The sequence below is a fragment of the Elaeis guineensis genome, chromosome 9 (assembly GCF_000442705.2).
Source record: "Elaeis guineensis isolate ETL-2024a chromosome 9, EG11, whole genome shotgun sequence".
Lineage (NCBI taxonomy): Eukaryota > Viridiplantae > Streptophyta > Magnoliopsida > Arecales > Arecaceae > Elaeis > Elaeis guineensis.
This window is the reverse complement of record NC_026001.2, coordinates 11702474-11717420: the sequence shown is the minus strand read 5'-3', so window position 1 is coordinate 11717420 and position 14947 is coordinate 11702474. Positions and strand designations below refer to the sequence as shown.

The 14947-nt window shown below is 38.9% G+C and overlaps 1 protein-coding gene across 3 annotated transcripts in view; it reads left to right on the top strand.

The window, feature by feature from the left end:
- The window catches only part of LOC109505284 (monooxygenase 1), a 12854-nt gene extending 9226 nt beyond the window's left edge, over window positions 1–3628 (top strand). For 2 of the 3 annotated variants that reach the window (XM_073243955.1, XM_073243954.1), the window contains 3 exons: window positions 581–749; window positions 2519–2744; window positions 2865–3628. In XM_073243955.1, coding sequence (XP_073100056.1) covers window positions 581–749; window positions 2519–2744; window positions 2865–3397 — 928 coding nt within the window. In that variant the 3' untranslated portion in view covers window positions 3398–3628. The remainder of the gene's footprint in view (window positions 1–580; window positions 750–2518; window positions 2745–2864) is intronic. The other variant, XM_073243953.1, reaches the window with a different exon arrangement.
- Window positions 3629–14947: the final 11319 nt, after the last annotated feature.

The window sequence follows — 14947 nt, the reverse complement described above, 5'->3', positions numbered from 1 at the left end:
TTGGTCTCGTTGGACTCCATTTTTCGCCGCGAACCTCGCTGTGGGCTCAATGTGGGCTGAATCTCGAGGCGTCAAATCCTAACACTTGTGGTGGAATGCTTACTGAGCTATCAAGCTCTCATCCTTTCTTTTAATGTATTTTTGGGGAGCGGGATAATTAGAGAAATTGTGGGCTGCAGGTTGCTTGCATGATGGATTGGTAAAGTTTTCAGATTTCATTAGTTATCTTGATATTTGTCGGACCTTAGTGATTTTTACTGGACCCACAATAAATTTTATTTTTAAAAATAGTTTTTAGGTTATATCCGTTATTATTAAGATGTTGAATAGGTTTGAGGCCTTGCACATTCATGGAACCATTGCCATGTCACATGCCCAGCATTTGTGGCAGGTTTTAGGTGTGACAGTAGCTTTGATGTGATGTATTATGAAGTGGCAAATCATACTATTGTTCTTAATTATCTTGCTGGTTACTCACAGAATGATGAAATTCTTGTGCATATTCTCAGACACCAATAATCTAGTGAGAATAGTACACAAGCTGCTTCTAATCACACATTTTGGTTCCTTTTGTTACTAGGAAAGAAGCACTGAGATGCTTGAAAAGGAGTGATCTGATTGAAACCTTGGCTAAGAATTTGCCTGTGGGATCAATTCGTTTTGGATGCCAAATTGTAGCGGTTGAATTAGATCCCCTCAGTTCCTTCCCTATTCTATATGCTAATGATGGGGCTACCATTAAAGCTAAGGTAATCTTACATCCACAACAAGTTTTCTATTTTTTCTGTTTTCTATTTTATTCATTTCATGATTACTTAATTCTATTAAATGAAATTATTTCTCCTTCATTCCTTTCTAATTTAAATACCCTTTTTCTGCACTCTCCTATAATTTTGCTATTCAACACTTTGTTTCATTCTTAGGTGGTTTATGCAATAACACTAATCAACGAATCTCTCCTACTTTTTAAAATTTTTCTCAGAAAAAAAAAAAAGAAAATGATGTATTTTTACCAAATTGTTACTACTACCGGAGTATCTAATTTCCATTGTTTTGAACAACTACAAAGGATTGATTTCCTCTATCTAGTCATTGCACCTATACCAAAGAATTGAACTCTAAGAATATCTCCACCAAATTGCTACTTTAGGCTAGAGAAGGTGATTTGATTGGAGAGAGAAGGAAGCAACTTCAATCTGTTCAACTCAAACTTCGCAACAAAAATAATAATAAAATAATAGAGTGGCAACGGTTGGCTTCTAGACCTTTTTGTTTTCATTAATATGATTAAAAGATGAGTCACAATGCTTCTATTATACTCATGAGATTTGAGTTCTGAAATTCTGATTGAATTCCTCTTCTAGTTGAATGAGGTTAGAAGCTTTCTAATATAGTGTTTGATAGAAAATCACATCAAAACTAATATCTTCCTGGAGTTAGATATCTAGGGGGTGTTTGGTTGGAGGAAGTAGAGGTCTGGAATCGGAATCGGAATGGGTGACTCCTATTCCAACCATTTGATTGGGAAGAGTTCCATTCCGATTTCGATTTCGGAGTGGAATGGGAATTGTTCAATTTATATAAAACTCAATCCCTACTTTCCTCCATGGATTCAATTTTTCATTCTGATTCCGATTCCGATTCCGGTTACGAACCAAATGCTTCGGGGGATTTCGCTATTCTGATTCCGATTCCAAGCTATTCTGATTTTCATTTTCATTCTGATTCCAATTGCGAACCGAATACCCCCCTACTTCTATGACAGCTTAGTCTATTATCATGCTATCTAATTTCTTCAAGCTTGGAGGATATGTCCAGTCAAACTCTTGCTCGAAAGAAATGTTTCACTTTGATTGATCCATTTTCGAGGCCTAAACATCATCATACTAGCACATCAAAAGGGTGCAACAAGGCCCTTGAGTGTCATTGTATGGTCATATATATCGATAAGTTTTTCCAGTTCAAGAAAAAAGAAAAACCATACAATGAACTTATAGCATTTAGATATTTTGATACCTAATTCAGCTCAGATGGGGCAAATCTTACTTCAAACCTTGTGCAAACTTACCCAAGTGGCTGAGCTAGTTTGCAACGAGTTTGGTGATCCTTTTAGATCAGTGAGGAACACCTTTGATGCCAATATATACCTTTTAGCTTTTTAGTTTTTCTTAAATATTTTTAAACTAGCAAAACATATACATCAAAAAAAAAAAAAAATTATCTTTAGAAGTTTTCATAATCCAATTCCAAAGATGGCATTAAAAATCATTATAGATAATAATGCATTATCATACATGAAAATCAAATCTGAATAAGTTTCGGTCCGATGTTTATGAAACCATTATATTAACTCACATCTTACCAGCAAGGTGCTCTAAATGCTCCCAGCACATGATTCAATTGTCATGTTAGTAACCATTTGAGCCTATGATCTCACAGCAGATTGAAGTGTAATATTTTCATAGAAAAGCAAACTGATAATTATCCCCTTCAATTTTACTGGAATATGCTGCTTCAGGTTCTAATTGGTTGTGATGGATCAAATTCAGTCATTGCAAAATCATTAGAATTACAGGCCCCAAAGGTTTGTCCAATATCTGCTGTGCGAGGTTTTACTAGCTATTCATATGGTCACAGCTTCGACAGCCATTTTATCCGGCTGAGAGGTGATGGTGTTGCCTTCGGAAGGCTCCCGATTGATGAAAAGTTAGTCCATTGGTTTGTCGGTCGGCTGTGTCCTCAAGGTAATCCATATCTAAGACAGCAACCATGTCAGAAAACTAGTCTCACTAAATATGCATACGTTGCAAACCTTTTCATTGCTCAATCTAGAGGTGAGCTAACTTCTTGAAAGTTTCAATCAGATTCAATTGTCCAGAAGGATCCTGAGCTCATCAAAAAAGTCACATTGGAGATGTTAAAAGAATTTCCCCCTGAGGTGATTGAAATGGTGGAACATTGTGATAGCAGTTCATTGAGCCTCACACATATCAGGTATCGAGCTCCATGGCACATGTTCTTTGCAAACTTCTGGCAAGGTACCATGACAGTCGCAGGGGATGCATTGCATGTTATGGGCCCATTCCTCGGCCAAGGAGGTAGTGCTGGCTTAGAAGATGCAATTGTGCTTGCTAGATGCATAGCTCAAGAGATGCCAATGGGTCCAGAGGGTGCAACCAGTGATCGAGAGATGGTTAAGAGAATAGGGATAGCATTGAGTAAATATGTGAAGGAAAGGAGGCTGAGGATAATAAGGTTATCAACTCAGTCTTATCTTACAGGATCGGTAATCACGGCATCATCATGGGTAAGGAAACTGATATGTCTTGCCATGCTGATTGTTTTCCTGAGATGCGGATCGCTTAGCCATAGTAATTATGATTGTGGATCTCTTTAGGATAAATGTTGTCTGCTTGTCTCATCTGATCAATGTTCAGAAAAGATGGAACTGTGATATTGAAACAAACTCTGTTCAATTATCACTCCCTTGAATGGCTGTACCAAAATAAATCCATGTGTGTATCATAGTGGGCATTACAAAATTTATAACACCAATATTACTGAGAACCTTCAAAGCATGCGGACTCATCATCATATTCATCATTCACTAATATATGGTTTGCCTGGTTCGAATATGATTTCACAGCTCTTGGATCATAACTCTTGATGGCATTCTTTTTAGCTTTTGCTTCTTGACTTATTTTTATATGGTTTATCTATGATATCTCAAGGTTTGAAGTCTATTTGACTAACAGTCTGTTACATGGTTATGCCCTCAAAAGAAACTGATAGCATAATGTTCCTTCATATATAAAACAATTTAGAGGTTGAATTTTATTGAATGGAACAAAAATATCATTACGGAGGTTGTACAAAATTAGGGCACAAAAGAATTTCCAAATACAAACCCTATTTCAAATAATAATATTTACATCTTGTCTTGAAAAATCTTCCTACAAAACTTAGATGAGGTATAGGTGGATAGATTTGTCAAAAGAAAAAGTAAGAGCTTCGTAGATTTTGCATTGATTTAGGAAAAAAATAAAATAAGATTTAGAATGGCAAAACAAGGAATAAATATTTTTTCAAAAATTATAAAATTTAAAAAGACCAAAATTTTCTATTCAGGATGTTTTGATGAGGTATAAGAACATGTTTTCTGGGTATTTATTTAAAGAAAAAGTAAAATGAGATTTAGAAGGGCAAAATAACGAATGCGATGATAGAGATCAAACATAATAGAAGTTGGGCAGGGAGGCATGGGGGCCAAGCTAGACCAAATTCCTTTTGTTGCTTCAAAACAAAACCCCATTAGTTACTTTATGCATCCCAAATATAAGCCTTTCAACTATGTCAACTTTGGAAATTAACATTTGGTTATGCATTGTCAATGTTGTTATCAAGGTTTGTCAATTCTGGTAATTTCTTTTCTTCTCTTAAATGGAGATTCTTTTGAGAGAAGAAAAGAAATTACCCGAATGTTGTCAATGGGAGATTCTTATGTCTTATTTTTTTGAGTGAAGAAAAGAATCTCTTTATTTTTCTGTTGCTTCCTTTTTTATAGGAGAGGGAGTCTACCAAACGGTTAGCACCCGTCGGAGTTGAAGGAGTGGCTATCAAAGCTAAGATAGTAGATCCCGTTGAAGTTGGAGTAGTGGCTGTCAGAACCAAGGCAGTGGATATCACTAGGCTATCCTAAGGGCAGTTGTCTATATTTGGAAGAGTGGTGGACCTGTGCAGCAGAGTGCTAGTCTTACGAGATCTGCGCACCAAGTGCCCTTAGGATCATCCGATCTGAAGGAAGGCTCGTTGAGAGCCAGGTTGGAAGGAGATGACATCGAACAAGGATCGATGATGTTGAGTTCGTCGAACTGCCGACGTCTTGTGATTGGCTTTCAGCTGATGACATTGGTGTCATGTGGATCCTATGTCTCGGATTGCCGTGTCATGAACTCAAACATCCGTCATGTATTTGAAATCCGAACACGTTAGTTGGTGGATAGAATATGGTCCAACACTTGCCCCTCACTTTTCAATTCGAAATATTTCATACTAAAAAGTAAATCATCAAACATACTTTGAGGTCGCACGCTAAAATGAACTTCTCTGTCATTGTAAGGCTTCATTGATGCGATTGAAGCGGTTGAATGCCTCTTCGGATCTGGACCGGTGCGGAAAGAACACAGTGGAGTTTAGAGACATCGGTGACTTGCATTGGGTAGTTGTCGAAATGGTTTTGATGATGACCACGAAACTTATCGTAGCTAAGTCTTCCTCTAATATCGAGCTAGCATCTAATAAGTCAGCCGTTGTAGGTGGTCTTGCTGTCAAATCGACAATGGCGGGAGCTTGGACCGCTCCGGCATTCATCGATGTCAGGGCGTAGCTCGGTGAGTTTTGATTTTCTTATCTTTGGGTTGTGACTTTGAGGTTGGTGGATGTCCTTCCGAATCCTGGGTCATCAATGACCCAAAGGAGCAACTGGATGGATGTCGGTGTGGTTCCATAGAGTTTCTTCGAGATCCTGATGTCCCCCCTCAAGTCATTGGCTCCAAAGGATCTTCTGACATGGGTCACTATCATGGGCTTTCTAGGGTCTGCAGCATCGATTAGGATTTGGTTGATCCAAAGACCTCATCTTGATCCTTGGAGGAAGCCTGAGGTTTTCTTCGAACGCATCCAGAGGATCCAGGTGATCGATGTAATCCTGATCAGGATCTTGAAGGGGATCGACTTACTCCCCCTAGGCACTCATCTGTAAGATGCTTTGTAACTCCATATGCCATTAATGCAAGAAAATCTTTCGAGGGAATAAACTAAGGAGTCATCCCAGGCTTACCCCATCCTACCGCATGGCGGATTGAAGTGGGTCTCGAAGCATTTCATAGACTGCTCATCAGGATCTAGAACGAATAAGTATGCAATTAATTACTGCAGCGTTTAACATTTCGAGCTTGGCCACATGGCCTGAGCCAATTGCCGGTTGGTTGGGCATGCATTGTTTGGGACCTGTATAAATAGGTCATCCCCCTTTGCGGCGAATGCACTCGCCACATAACTCTTTCTCATCCTTCTGCGCACTGCCATGATGATGCCGTTGCCATGGTCGATGAAGGAGGTGGTGAAGAAGAAAATGGCCCTTTTGAGGGCCAAGACTTTGCCCAAGAGGGCAAAGACTGCCTTGCCTAAGCCTCCCAATGTCGGTTGGGCCCCATTCTCCCCAAGAGCCTCAAGCAAGTCCAGGCGAGTCGAGGAGAGTTCTTCCCTCTCTGGAGGGACGGTCTACTAAGAGACCTCCATGGAGGCCTTCACTGAGGTGAAGCTTCGCTACATCATGGAGTACACGGCTTCTGAGGCCTTCAAAGGATAGCTTCTTGATGCCTCTATCGCTGCTTTCATCCAGAACTTTGAGAACTGCAAGACTTGCTTGGGATACATGATGTTGCAGCTGGACCTCCACCACCATTTTCATCTAGGACTTTGAGAACTGCAAGGCCCGCTTGGGATACCTGATGCTGCGACTGGACCTTCACCACCTCCATCGAGGGAACAGTGATGAAGAAGTGGGGGCGTTCTCCTCGGACGAAGATTAGGCCTCATCCTTTTTACTTCTTGTTGCTATCTATCCTGTGCCTTTTTGGCACCGTTTATATAATTAAACCATAAATAAAAGATAAACTCTTAGTGCATGTACCTCCTCCATGGTTGTATTCTGATTTCTCTTCCCTTTTTCTCCTTTCTCTCTTTTTTTGAGCAGGGCTCTTTGCTGGAATCTTTGATGCCATAGAATCATACAATCGTCGAGTCATGGACTTTGGGAGATGTCCGATCTCTTCATTGGATAGACCTTCAAGGTAGTTAGATCTTTCTTAGAGATTACAACTCGCTCGACAAAGATTTTCGAGGTGATTCTCGAGTTGGCCTTTCAACTACATCATCGTTGAGCTATTTTCGTTGGTTATTTATCTTCAAAGCTTCCATTGCGGAAGGTCCTATCTTTGGCTAAGATAGCCTCCTATCTTCAATGCTTTGTCGATCCATATCTGGAAGTCATGGTGCCTAAGCTCAAATATTTTCGAGCGATTGGTCCGTCAATCCGATCACTAGAGTTTACGAAAGTATTTGGACATTCCCCATCGTATTAAGGGCTGCATCGAACATCTTCTCGCTTCTCCCTCTGGGGACTGTGCATTGGTCGGTGGTACCCCTTAGGCATTTAATGCTGGGCACCTTTCAAGTAAAGATGATGCATTGGAAAGGACAATCGGCATCTTGATTTTTGATGGCATGGTCTTCGAGGCCTCTCGACTGACGACACATGTCTCATGGCCAGTGGGATAGTTGGAGGCACTAAGGTACGACCCCTTTATAAATGGGGCCCTCTACTACTTGGAGTCGAAACCACCTAGCTATCCTTTCACGTGTTGGATTTTAGGTATTTTGTATGCAAATTTTAAAATAATTTTGAAAAACAAACAGCGGAAGACTAGATTAAATCATATTTAATCTTATGCATGCATAGATCTAAATCTTATACCTATAGATCTAGTTCATATGATAATAAATAAGACATAAAGTATCTAATTTTAAAAAAAAATTAAACATGTGATTAAATCACATACCTGAATCGCTGAACACCTTCTTCAGATCTAGATATGAAGATGTCTTTAGGTTCTGGTGCAACCGCGCACGTGCCCAACCTCTACGGATATCCATATGAGATCTGATCTGATCAGAGATTCTTTGATATCTTTGGAGTGCTAACTCCCTTGCAGAGATCGCTTTCTTGATGGTTAAATCTGATCTCCTTCAATCTCTAAGACCCTCTCAAGAAAAAAGAAGAAATAGAAGGAAGATGAAGACTTTGGAGAGGTGAGAACCCTTCTCTCTTTCTCCCTAGAATTTTTTCACACCCCAAGGAGATCCCACGCCCAAGCTTTCACATCCAAAGAGGAGTTGTGATCCCCTTCTCCACACCCTTTAGGTCCCTTTTATAGATGGCATCCATAGTTTGATTAAGACTAGGTTTGACAGAATCAAACCTAATCAAAGTAGGACTCTATTTTGATCCAATCAAAACCAGATCAAATATGATTTGATCCTCATCCAAAAAGAGGATAAGAGAGGAGGCATGGAAGGGCTTGGGCTGATCCATCCACACACCAAATCCAATTTGGCATAGAGATTAGGTGGCGCAAGGAGATGGGATGGCACAGTGGAGAGAGAATCCCAGTCCAACTGGGATTCTTTATTTGCTGATTTAAATCTGATTTAATCCTAACCAAATTAGGATTAAGTTGCATCCAAATTAAGTTAATTCTTAGTTCAATTAGAAACTCAATTAAATCTTGATTAGATCCTAATCTAATTAAAAAATTGATTGAATCAAGTTCTAGTCAAACTAGAAATTGATCTCCTATGTAATTGGATTATCTCACAATCTAATTAGGCTTGATCGAATCAAACCCAAATCAAATCAAATTGAATCTAATTCAATTAGATCTGACTTAAATCCCATAGCTCAATCAAATTAAGCTAGACAGGAATTCAATTGTTAATTAATCCTCCTACAATTCACAACACTTAATGAATTAGTAATTATAATTTTTACATTATCAATCATATTGATAATTAATTTCTATTATGATTCATAATCATAACTCAACCATCTAATCAGTCAAGAACCTCTTTTGTATATGATCCCATAGATTCTGTTCTGTCTGATAATAAGACATACCATGATCTCCATCATAGTATCATTGAAATACATTTTGATGGGTTAGAAAAATTCTAACTCACACTCAAAAAGAATTATCAATCCAGAATGATCTTAGTGAGTTCTCACAATCCACTAGTGATACCTAACAGTATGTGGTGGCAATTCAGGAGGATAAAAAATAAAACTCCTAGGTGTAGTTATTATGTGATTCAGTTTCTCTATCGTGAGTTCCGACAAGACGGAGGTCATGAAAACTCGTCAAACCCCAATATCCGTCATATGAAAGATTCAATTAGCTCAAATTCAAATGTAATACTCATAGAAACTCTTTTCCATCAATCATCTTGTTGTGGCCATAGATTTATGGATTTGATTTCTCAAATCTTATAAGACTATTCCTTATCTATTAAGATCGATAGATCCCTTATAAGTGCGCACTCTACTCCTGCAATGAACCTACTGTAGCCAACATATACTACAAGAATCCAAATAGCTAGGAGATCATGTTTATACGCAATCAAATTATAGCAACCCCATTGTGAGCATCGAGGCATCGCAGGTTAAGAAACCACTCACACCACTACAGTATTGAGAAGATCACTGATAAGTGAGTAGATATCTATGTGATCTCTTATATGGTCATACTCAGTACCGATGTTCTCCAATAACCACCTGCACTCTCGCTCAGTATCTTTATACTGTAGACTTGAGACTTGTCTATTTTGAAGGAAGCGATCTGTGTGCCGATCTAATTGAATCAATCATCGTCTCCATAATGATTCATCAATCAAAAATAATTTAAGAATTAATTATACATATCTCAAATCTAAACTCTTTAAAATATGTATATTTAAATTATTAATTTTTTAGATGATTCTTGGACACATAATACAAGAATGGATAAAAAATTATCCACTTTATTGATAAATCAATTATTTAAGTATAAAAATATATTTCAAAATTATTACAATGTATCTATCATATTGACTTCTAGGGTATACATCTAACACTAGGATGCCACCTTAGATTTCGGAGTGTCACTGCCACTCGCTCTCGCTCGGTGTAGCCTTCTTACATCTCCATGTGACTAAAGTTCACCTCAAGAGGGTGTGCCAGAGGGAGCGCACCAGGTGGAATCTTTATTTGGCATGGAAAGTGTTAGAAATTTCCATCGCTTTGCTCACTAAGCGGCGGTGACATTTGTCGGGGATGCTCTGATATGTCACTCTATAAGAGAGTCTTAGATCTTTTCGAGAATGGCCCGGCCCTTTTTGATGGATATAGCCTTCTCGCCCTCATTGGAGATTTATCGTGAAAGCGAACGTGTCTTTAGGAGCCGAGAGGCTGGCATCATTGAGCCCCACTACTTTCGTCGCATCAACCTGATGTAGGGCTCTATTGATGGCTGAGTTTGTACTTTTTCTTCTTTCGTTGTAATGGACTTCATTCGGTTAAGGTCATCTTGTAACAAAACTTTTCTTCTTAATAAAATATTTTTTCATTCCCTGTTTGTGCCTTGCATGGTCGTCTTGATGTTGTTGTGAAAGGTTCTTCCAAGGTGTCATACAGGACTAGTCCGAATTCATCTCCGACCCTCACCTGACCTGTCCGTGGATAAGGAGCGATGTACGATCACGTAAGGTCTTTGGTGATCTTCGGTGTTCTTCCAATGACTAATCTCAATTTGGTCGAATCTTACGATTGTACTTCCCATTTTATTGGCAACAAAGGCATAGGGTATTATATTGCTTTTCGATGATATGCCCAAAGGCCTTCAAAGTCCCAGATCCATAGAAGCCAGATGCCATTGAGAGTTTCTGATGCACAGGCTCTAGGTCAAGTTAGTTTCATTAGCCAACGCGGTCTTCCCGATCCAGAGTTGCTCCATCCTCGATGATCCATGATAAGTGTTCAACTTCAACCCATTTGATCATGTGGTCAGTCATCACGATTAGGAACTATCTCCATCTAGATGCCACCAATGCTGTCCACACTCGTGCAAAATTTTCTGCATCCTTTCACACCGAACGTCAATGACCATGAAGTTCGCCGCTTAATCCTCCTTGCCTTTCGCCCCCTATCAATAGCAAGTCCTGGGATTATGTTTATGAGGCTAACCCTCAAGTTTTCGCCGAGGTCATTGCCAGCATCGGGGTTTGCCCAATGTGACCCTCCTGTTGGGTCTTTTCCTTATTCCACGTGCACTTCCCAAGGTGTCCCAAGTGGGCGAGGTCCTCGACTTCATCCTTTGGCTAGCAATGCCCCTCGACATCTTGGCTGTGATCCTAGTAGAAGCGACAATATTCCTTCTAATCTCACTAGCCCGATCTCGCTCTCATTTTCCTAGGCCGACGCATGCAATCCTGGCCTTTAGTTTCCATCAGGATCTAAGTGCAAAGGGCAGAGGGAGGTATGTTGTGGGAGCATCATGGGGACTCCTCTCTTCTTTTGCTTCTGAGGGCAGTTTCCTCCACCCCACTTCCGAGCTCTGCAATCGTCATTGCGGGACTTCTTTTTCTCATCATTTTTCTCTTCTTTTTCTTCCTAATGATGGGTCTCGCCTTCCTCGACCCGAGCGCATTTTCGGGCTCAGGCTCAGAGGTCAGTGTAGCCTTTCAGAAAATTTTTATTGAGGGAGAAAATTAAGCACTCATACTTGAGTTCTCATTTCATCGCCGATATGGCGATGGACTGGTTAAAGCCATGGGCTTCAGGCATGACCGCATTAAAACATCACATAATCTCTTAACAGCTCACCTTCTCTTTGCTCAATAGAGAAGAGGCCATCATTATTCTTCTATTATGGCCCTTGATTGTCGAAGTGCATTGCAGGCTGTCTTTCCAACTGCTCAAAGGAGTGGATCGATCCTCATAAAGATTGGAAGACCAAATTCTCATGCTTTTCTCGAGAACCACTAGGAAGGTTTTACGAAGGAGGACGTCAGATGCCCCCCACATTATCGCAGAGGCCTCGTAACCCTCCATGTGGTCGAGTAGGTTGGTCGTGCTATCAGGCAGCTTGACTTGTGGCATTTTGAACCGATTTGGGATCGATTCGCTTAAGATTTTGAGAGGGTAGAGGTTGGGTTGTTAAGCCAAGGCCATCATTCTGTTAATGGCTAGCCCTGGGATCCACTTATTCGGCATTCCAATTTTCGAACCTTCCTCTCAAGTTCACCTCCTTGCCAGGTGTGGTGCTGGTGCTGGCATAGACTTGGGGTGGAGTCCTCCTTGGGGCCTTCGACGATCAATCCCGTCGATCGTCTATTCTCGAGCTCCAAGGGCATTCAAACAAATAGCATGGAGTCAGTTTTGCCGATCGTGACCGTCGACGGGAAGCTCGAGCCACATTCGAGTGCCAACACCCTCGTTCTGACCTGTCTATGCAGTTCCAACGGTTGTGTTGAGATAGAGCCACTGATGGAGCTTGGGTACTTGCTACGTCCTATTGCAATTGTTGTACAATGGCTGTGAGTGCTTGGACTCACTTCGTCAGCATGTCGATGGGATCTAGCTGGGGAGGTTGCTCTCCGACATCTCATACATCACATACACTGTGCAAAGAAGATTGTCAATAAGATCTTATCTGCACCATCTTCTTCGAGAAAATAGGATCTTTGCTCTAGTGCCAATCTATTACTACTCCTCACCGGCTGGGTAATGTAGTGGAGTAGCTAGACCAGATAGCTCAGACCAAGTGCCATACTGGAGTCGGCAGGTGCCAAGTCAAAACTCTAATCATCTGCAAAGAAAGTCTACATATTGGAGAAGAAGGTAGGGAGTTCTCTGGTAGAGGATCCTCTGATATTTAAGTCAAGGGCAGTCAAAGAGGGAGAACAGTAGAAGAAGGTGGTGAGAACACAAGTCTCGAATTTTTTGAGAGAAGAAAAGAATCCTCCTATTCTCCCCTCGCTTCCTCTTTTACAGGAGCGGGAGTTTATCAGATGGTTAGTGTTCGTCGACACCGAGTAGTGGCTATCAGAGTTAGAATAGTAGATTCTGTCGGAGTTAGAGTAGGATTGTCAGAGCCAGGATAGCGGATGTCACCAGGCTGTCCCAAAGGCAATTATCCATGTCTAGAGGAATGGTGGGCTTACACAACAAAGTGCCAGTCCAGTGAGATCTATGTACCAAGTGCCCCTGGTGCCGTCTAATCTAAAGGAATGCTCGTCGAGAGCTAGGTCGAAAGAAGATGACATTGAACGAAGACCAATGATGTCAAGTTCGCCAAACTGCCGACCTCTTATGGTCAGCTTTCAGTCGATGATATTGGTGTCACATAGATCCTATGTCTCAGGTTATCGCATCACGAAGCCAAATATTCATCACGTATTTCAAATCCAAACACGTCAGTAGGTGGACGAATATGGTCCAACAGCAAAAAAAAAAAGAAACTTGCTCCTAATAAAGGAGTCTATGTCATCCACACATTTTCTATTTTATACACAAATAAAATGATATGTTAATATAAAAGCATCCATATAATAATAGAACACCAACCAATATAATAATACAATAGAAATATACCAGAAGTGTTTTGTATTCATCATAATGTTTATAGATATTTCTTAAAAATGTGACAGAAAAGTGAACAAATGCATAGTAGGAAAAATTCTATTGCATTGTATTATTGCTAGCCTATTGGAACATGATTGTATTGCCAAATTCTATAATATGTTATTTCAACTCAAAAATAATACTATGATAAATTTTTAAGTCAAATTCTTACATTTTCATTCTTTTGTTCAAATCTTCAATAAATAATATCCGCCTTTCTATAGTCCAAAATGAGACATTATATGATCTTCCTCTGCTGCACAAGAAAAAAAAGTTATACTAGATAATCTAAAAATATTTTTATTTTATTTTTAAATTAAGTGGACAAATAAAATACAAGTCACCTAGTTTTTTTTTGATATTTCAATGTATTGATAAGATCCCACATATCATAAATAGTTTCCAAGGTTGTTAAAGTTGTCTTGAATCATTTCAATATGAATATGCACTAGCGCATCCATGTGTTCTGCAATGAACATATCAAGATCCATTTGGTTGATATTGTAATGCGTAAGTGCAGTAACTCTAATGATCTAAGAACTTTAGCGATCATTGGCATAGCACTAACGTCAACATAAATAATTAAACAAATAAAACAAATATAGAGTCCTTTTTTTTTTTCAAGCTAGTAGATGATTATGGACAAACCTCCATAGAGCCCTGCATAATACCAATCAAATAATAAGCTAGTGTCCGCTTTCAAGAATCCAACTAATAGCATCTGGAAAAAAGATAAACAATCGATTAATCTATACTATATAAAATTATAAATAATTTCTATCAAATCAAAAAGTAAGAAAGACTTACTTGACCGATCTATGGTAAAGGTGCCGATTTCTCTAAAAATTTTAATTTCATCACAAGACTAACTTAGTGGGGATATTACTCACTCATCAAAAGAAGAAGTATAGTAATGCGCGACCATATAAATAGTCTCACCACTTACAGCAAAAGTTTCCATACTAAGCTTAAATCGATTTTGTCATTTTCATCTACATCAAATGTTTGGAAACTTTAGAACATAATAATGCATAACCAAATATCAATAGTTGACATAGTTGAAAGGCTTAATGTAGATGCATAAAGTAACTAATGTTACAGTTACATATAACTCGAAACATATAATGAAAAAAAAAAAGTAAAATCATATATACCTTTATTTCCAATATCTCCCAAGCTAATACAAAATTCGGATTCAAAGCTACCCATTTTGAATATTTTGTAAATAAGGATAGACATGTGAACAAAAATTCAAATTATTAGTGAACAAAAATTTAGAATTTTTATCAAATATCTGAAAAACAATCAAAAGAGTTTTGATCCTCTAACAAGTGCTTTTAAATAGAAGCATAAGATGACTGTTATAACATTGACAATTTAGTCCTTCTATTTTCTTGTTATATTCTAAGTTCTTACTTATCATAAAATTCAAGTCCAGTGTAATTTCCATACAATATATTCATTTCATTGGTGAAAGTGGATCGGATAATATCCATTTAGATCTATTTTTATATCCAAGTTTATTCAAATGTGGATAAAAATTTGAGTATTCGATTAATATCTGTATCTGTATCCATATTTTTCGACTCTATCCATAATCCTATTTAATTTTATACAGCATCTATTAAATTTTAAAAAAAATATATAGCCATATTAACATGCTATTAACAT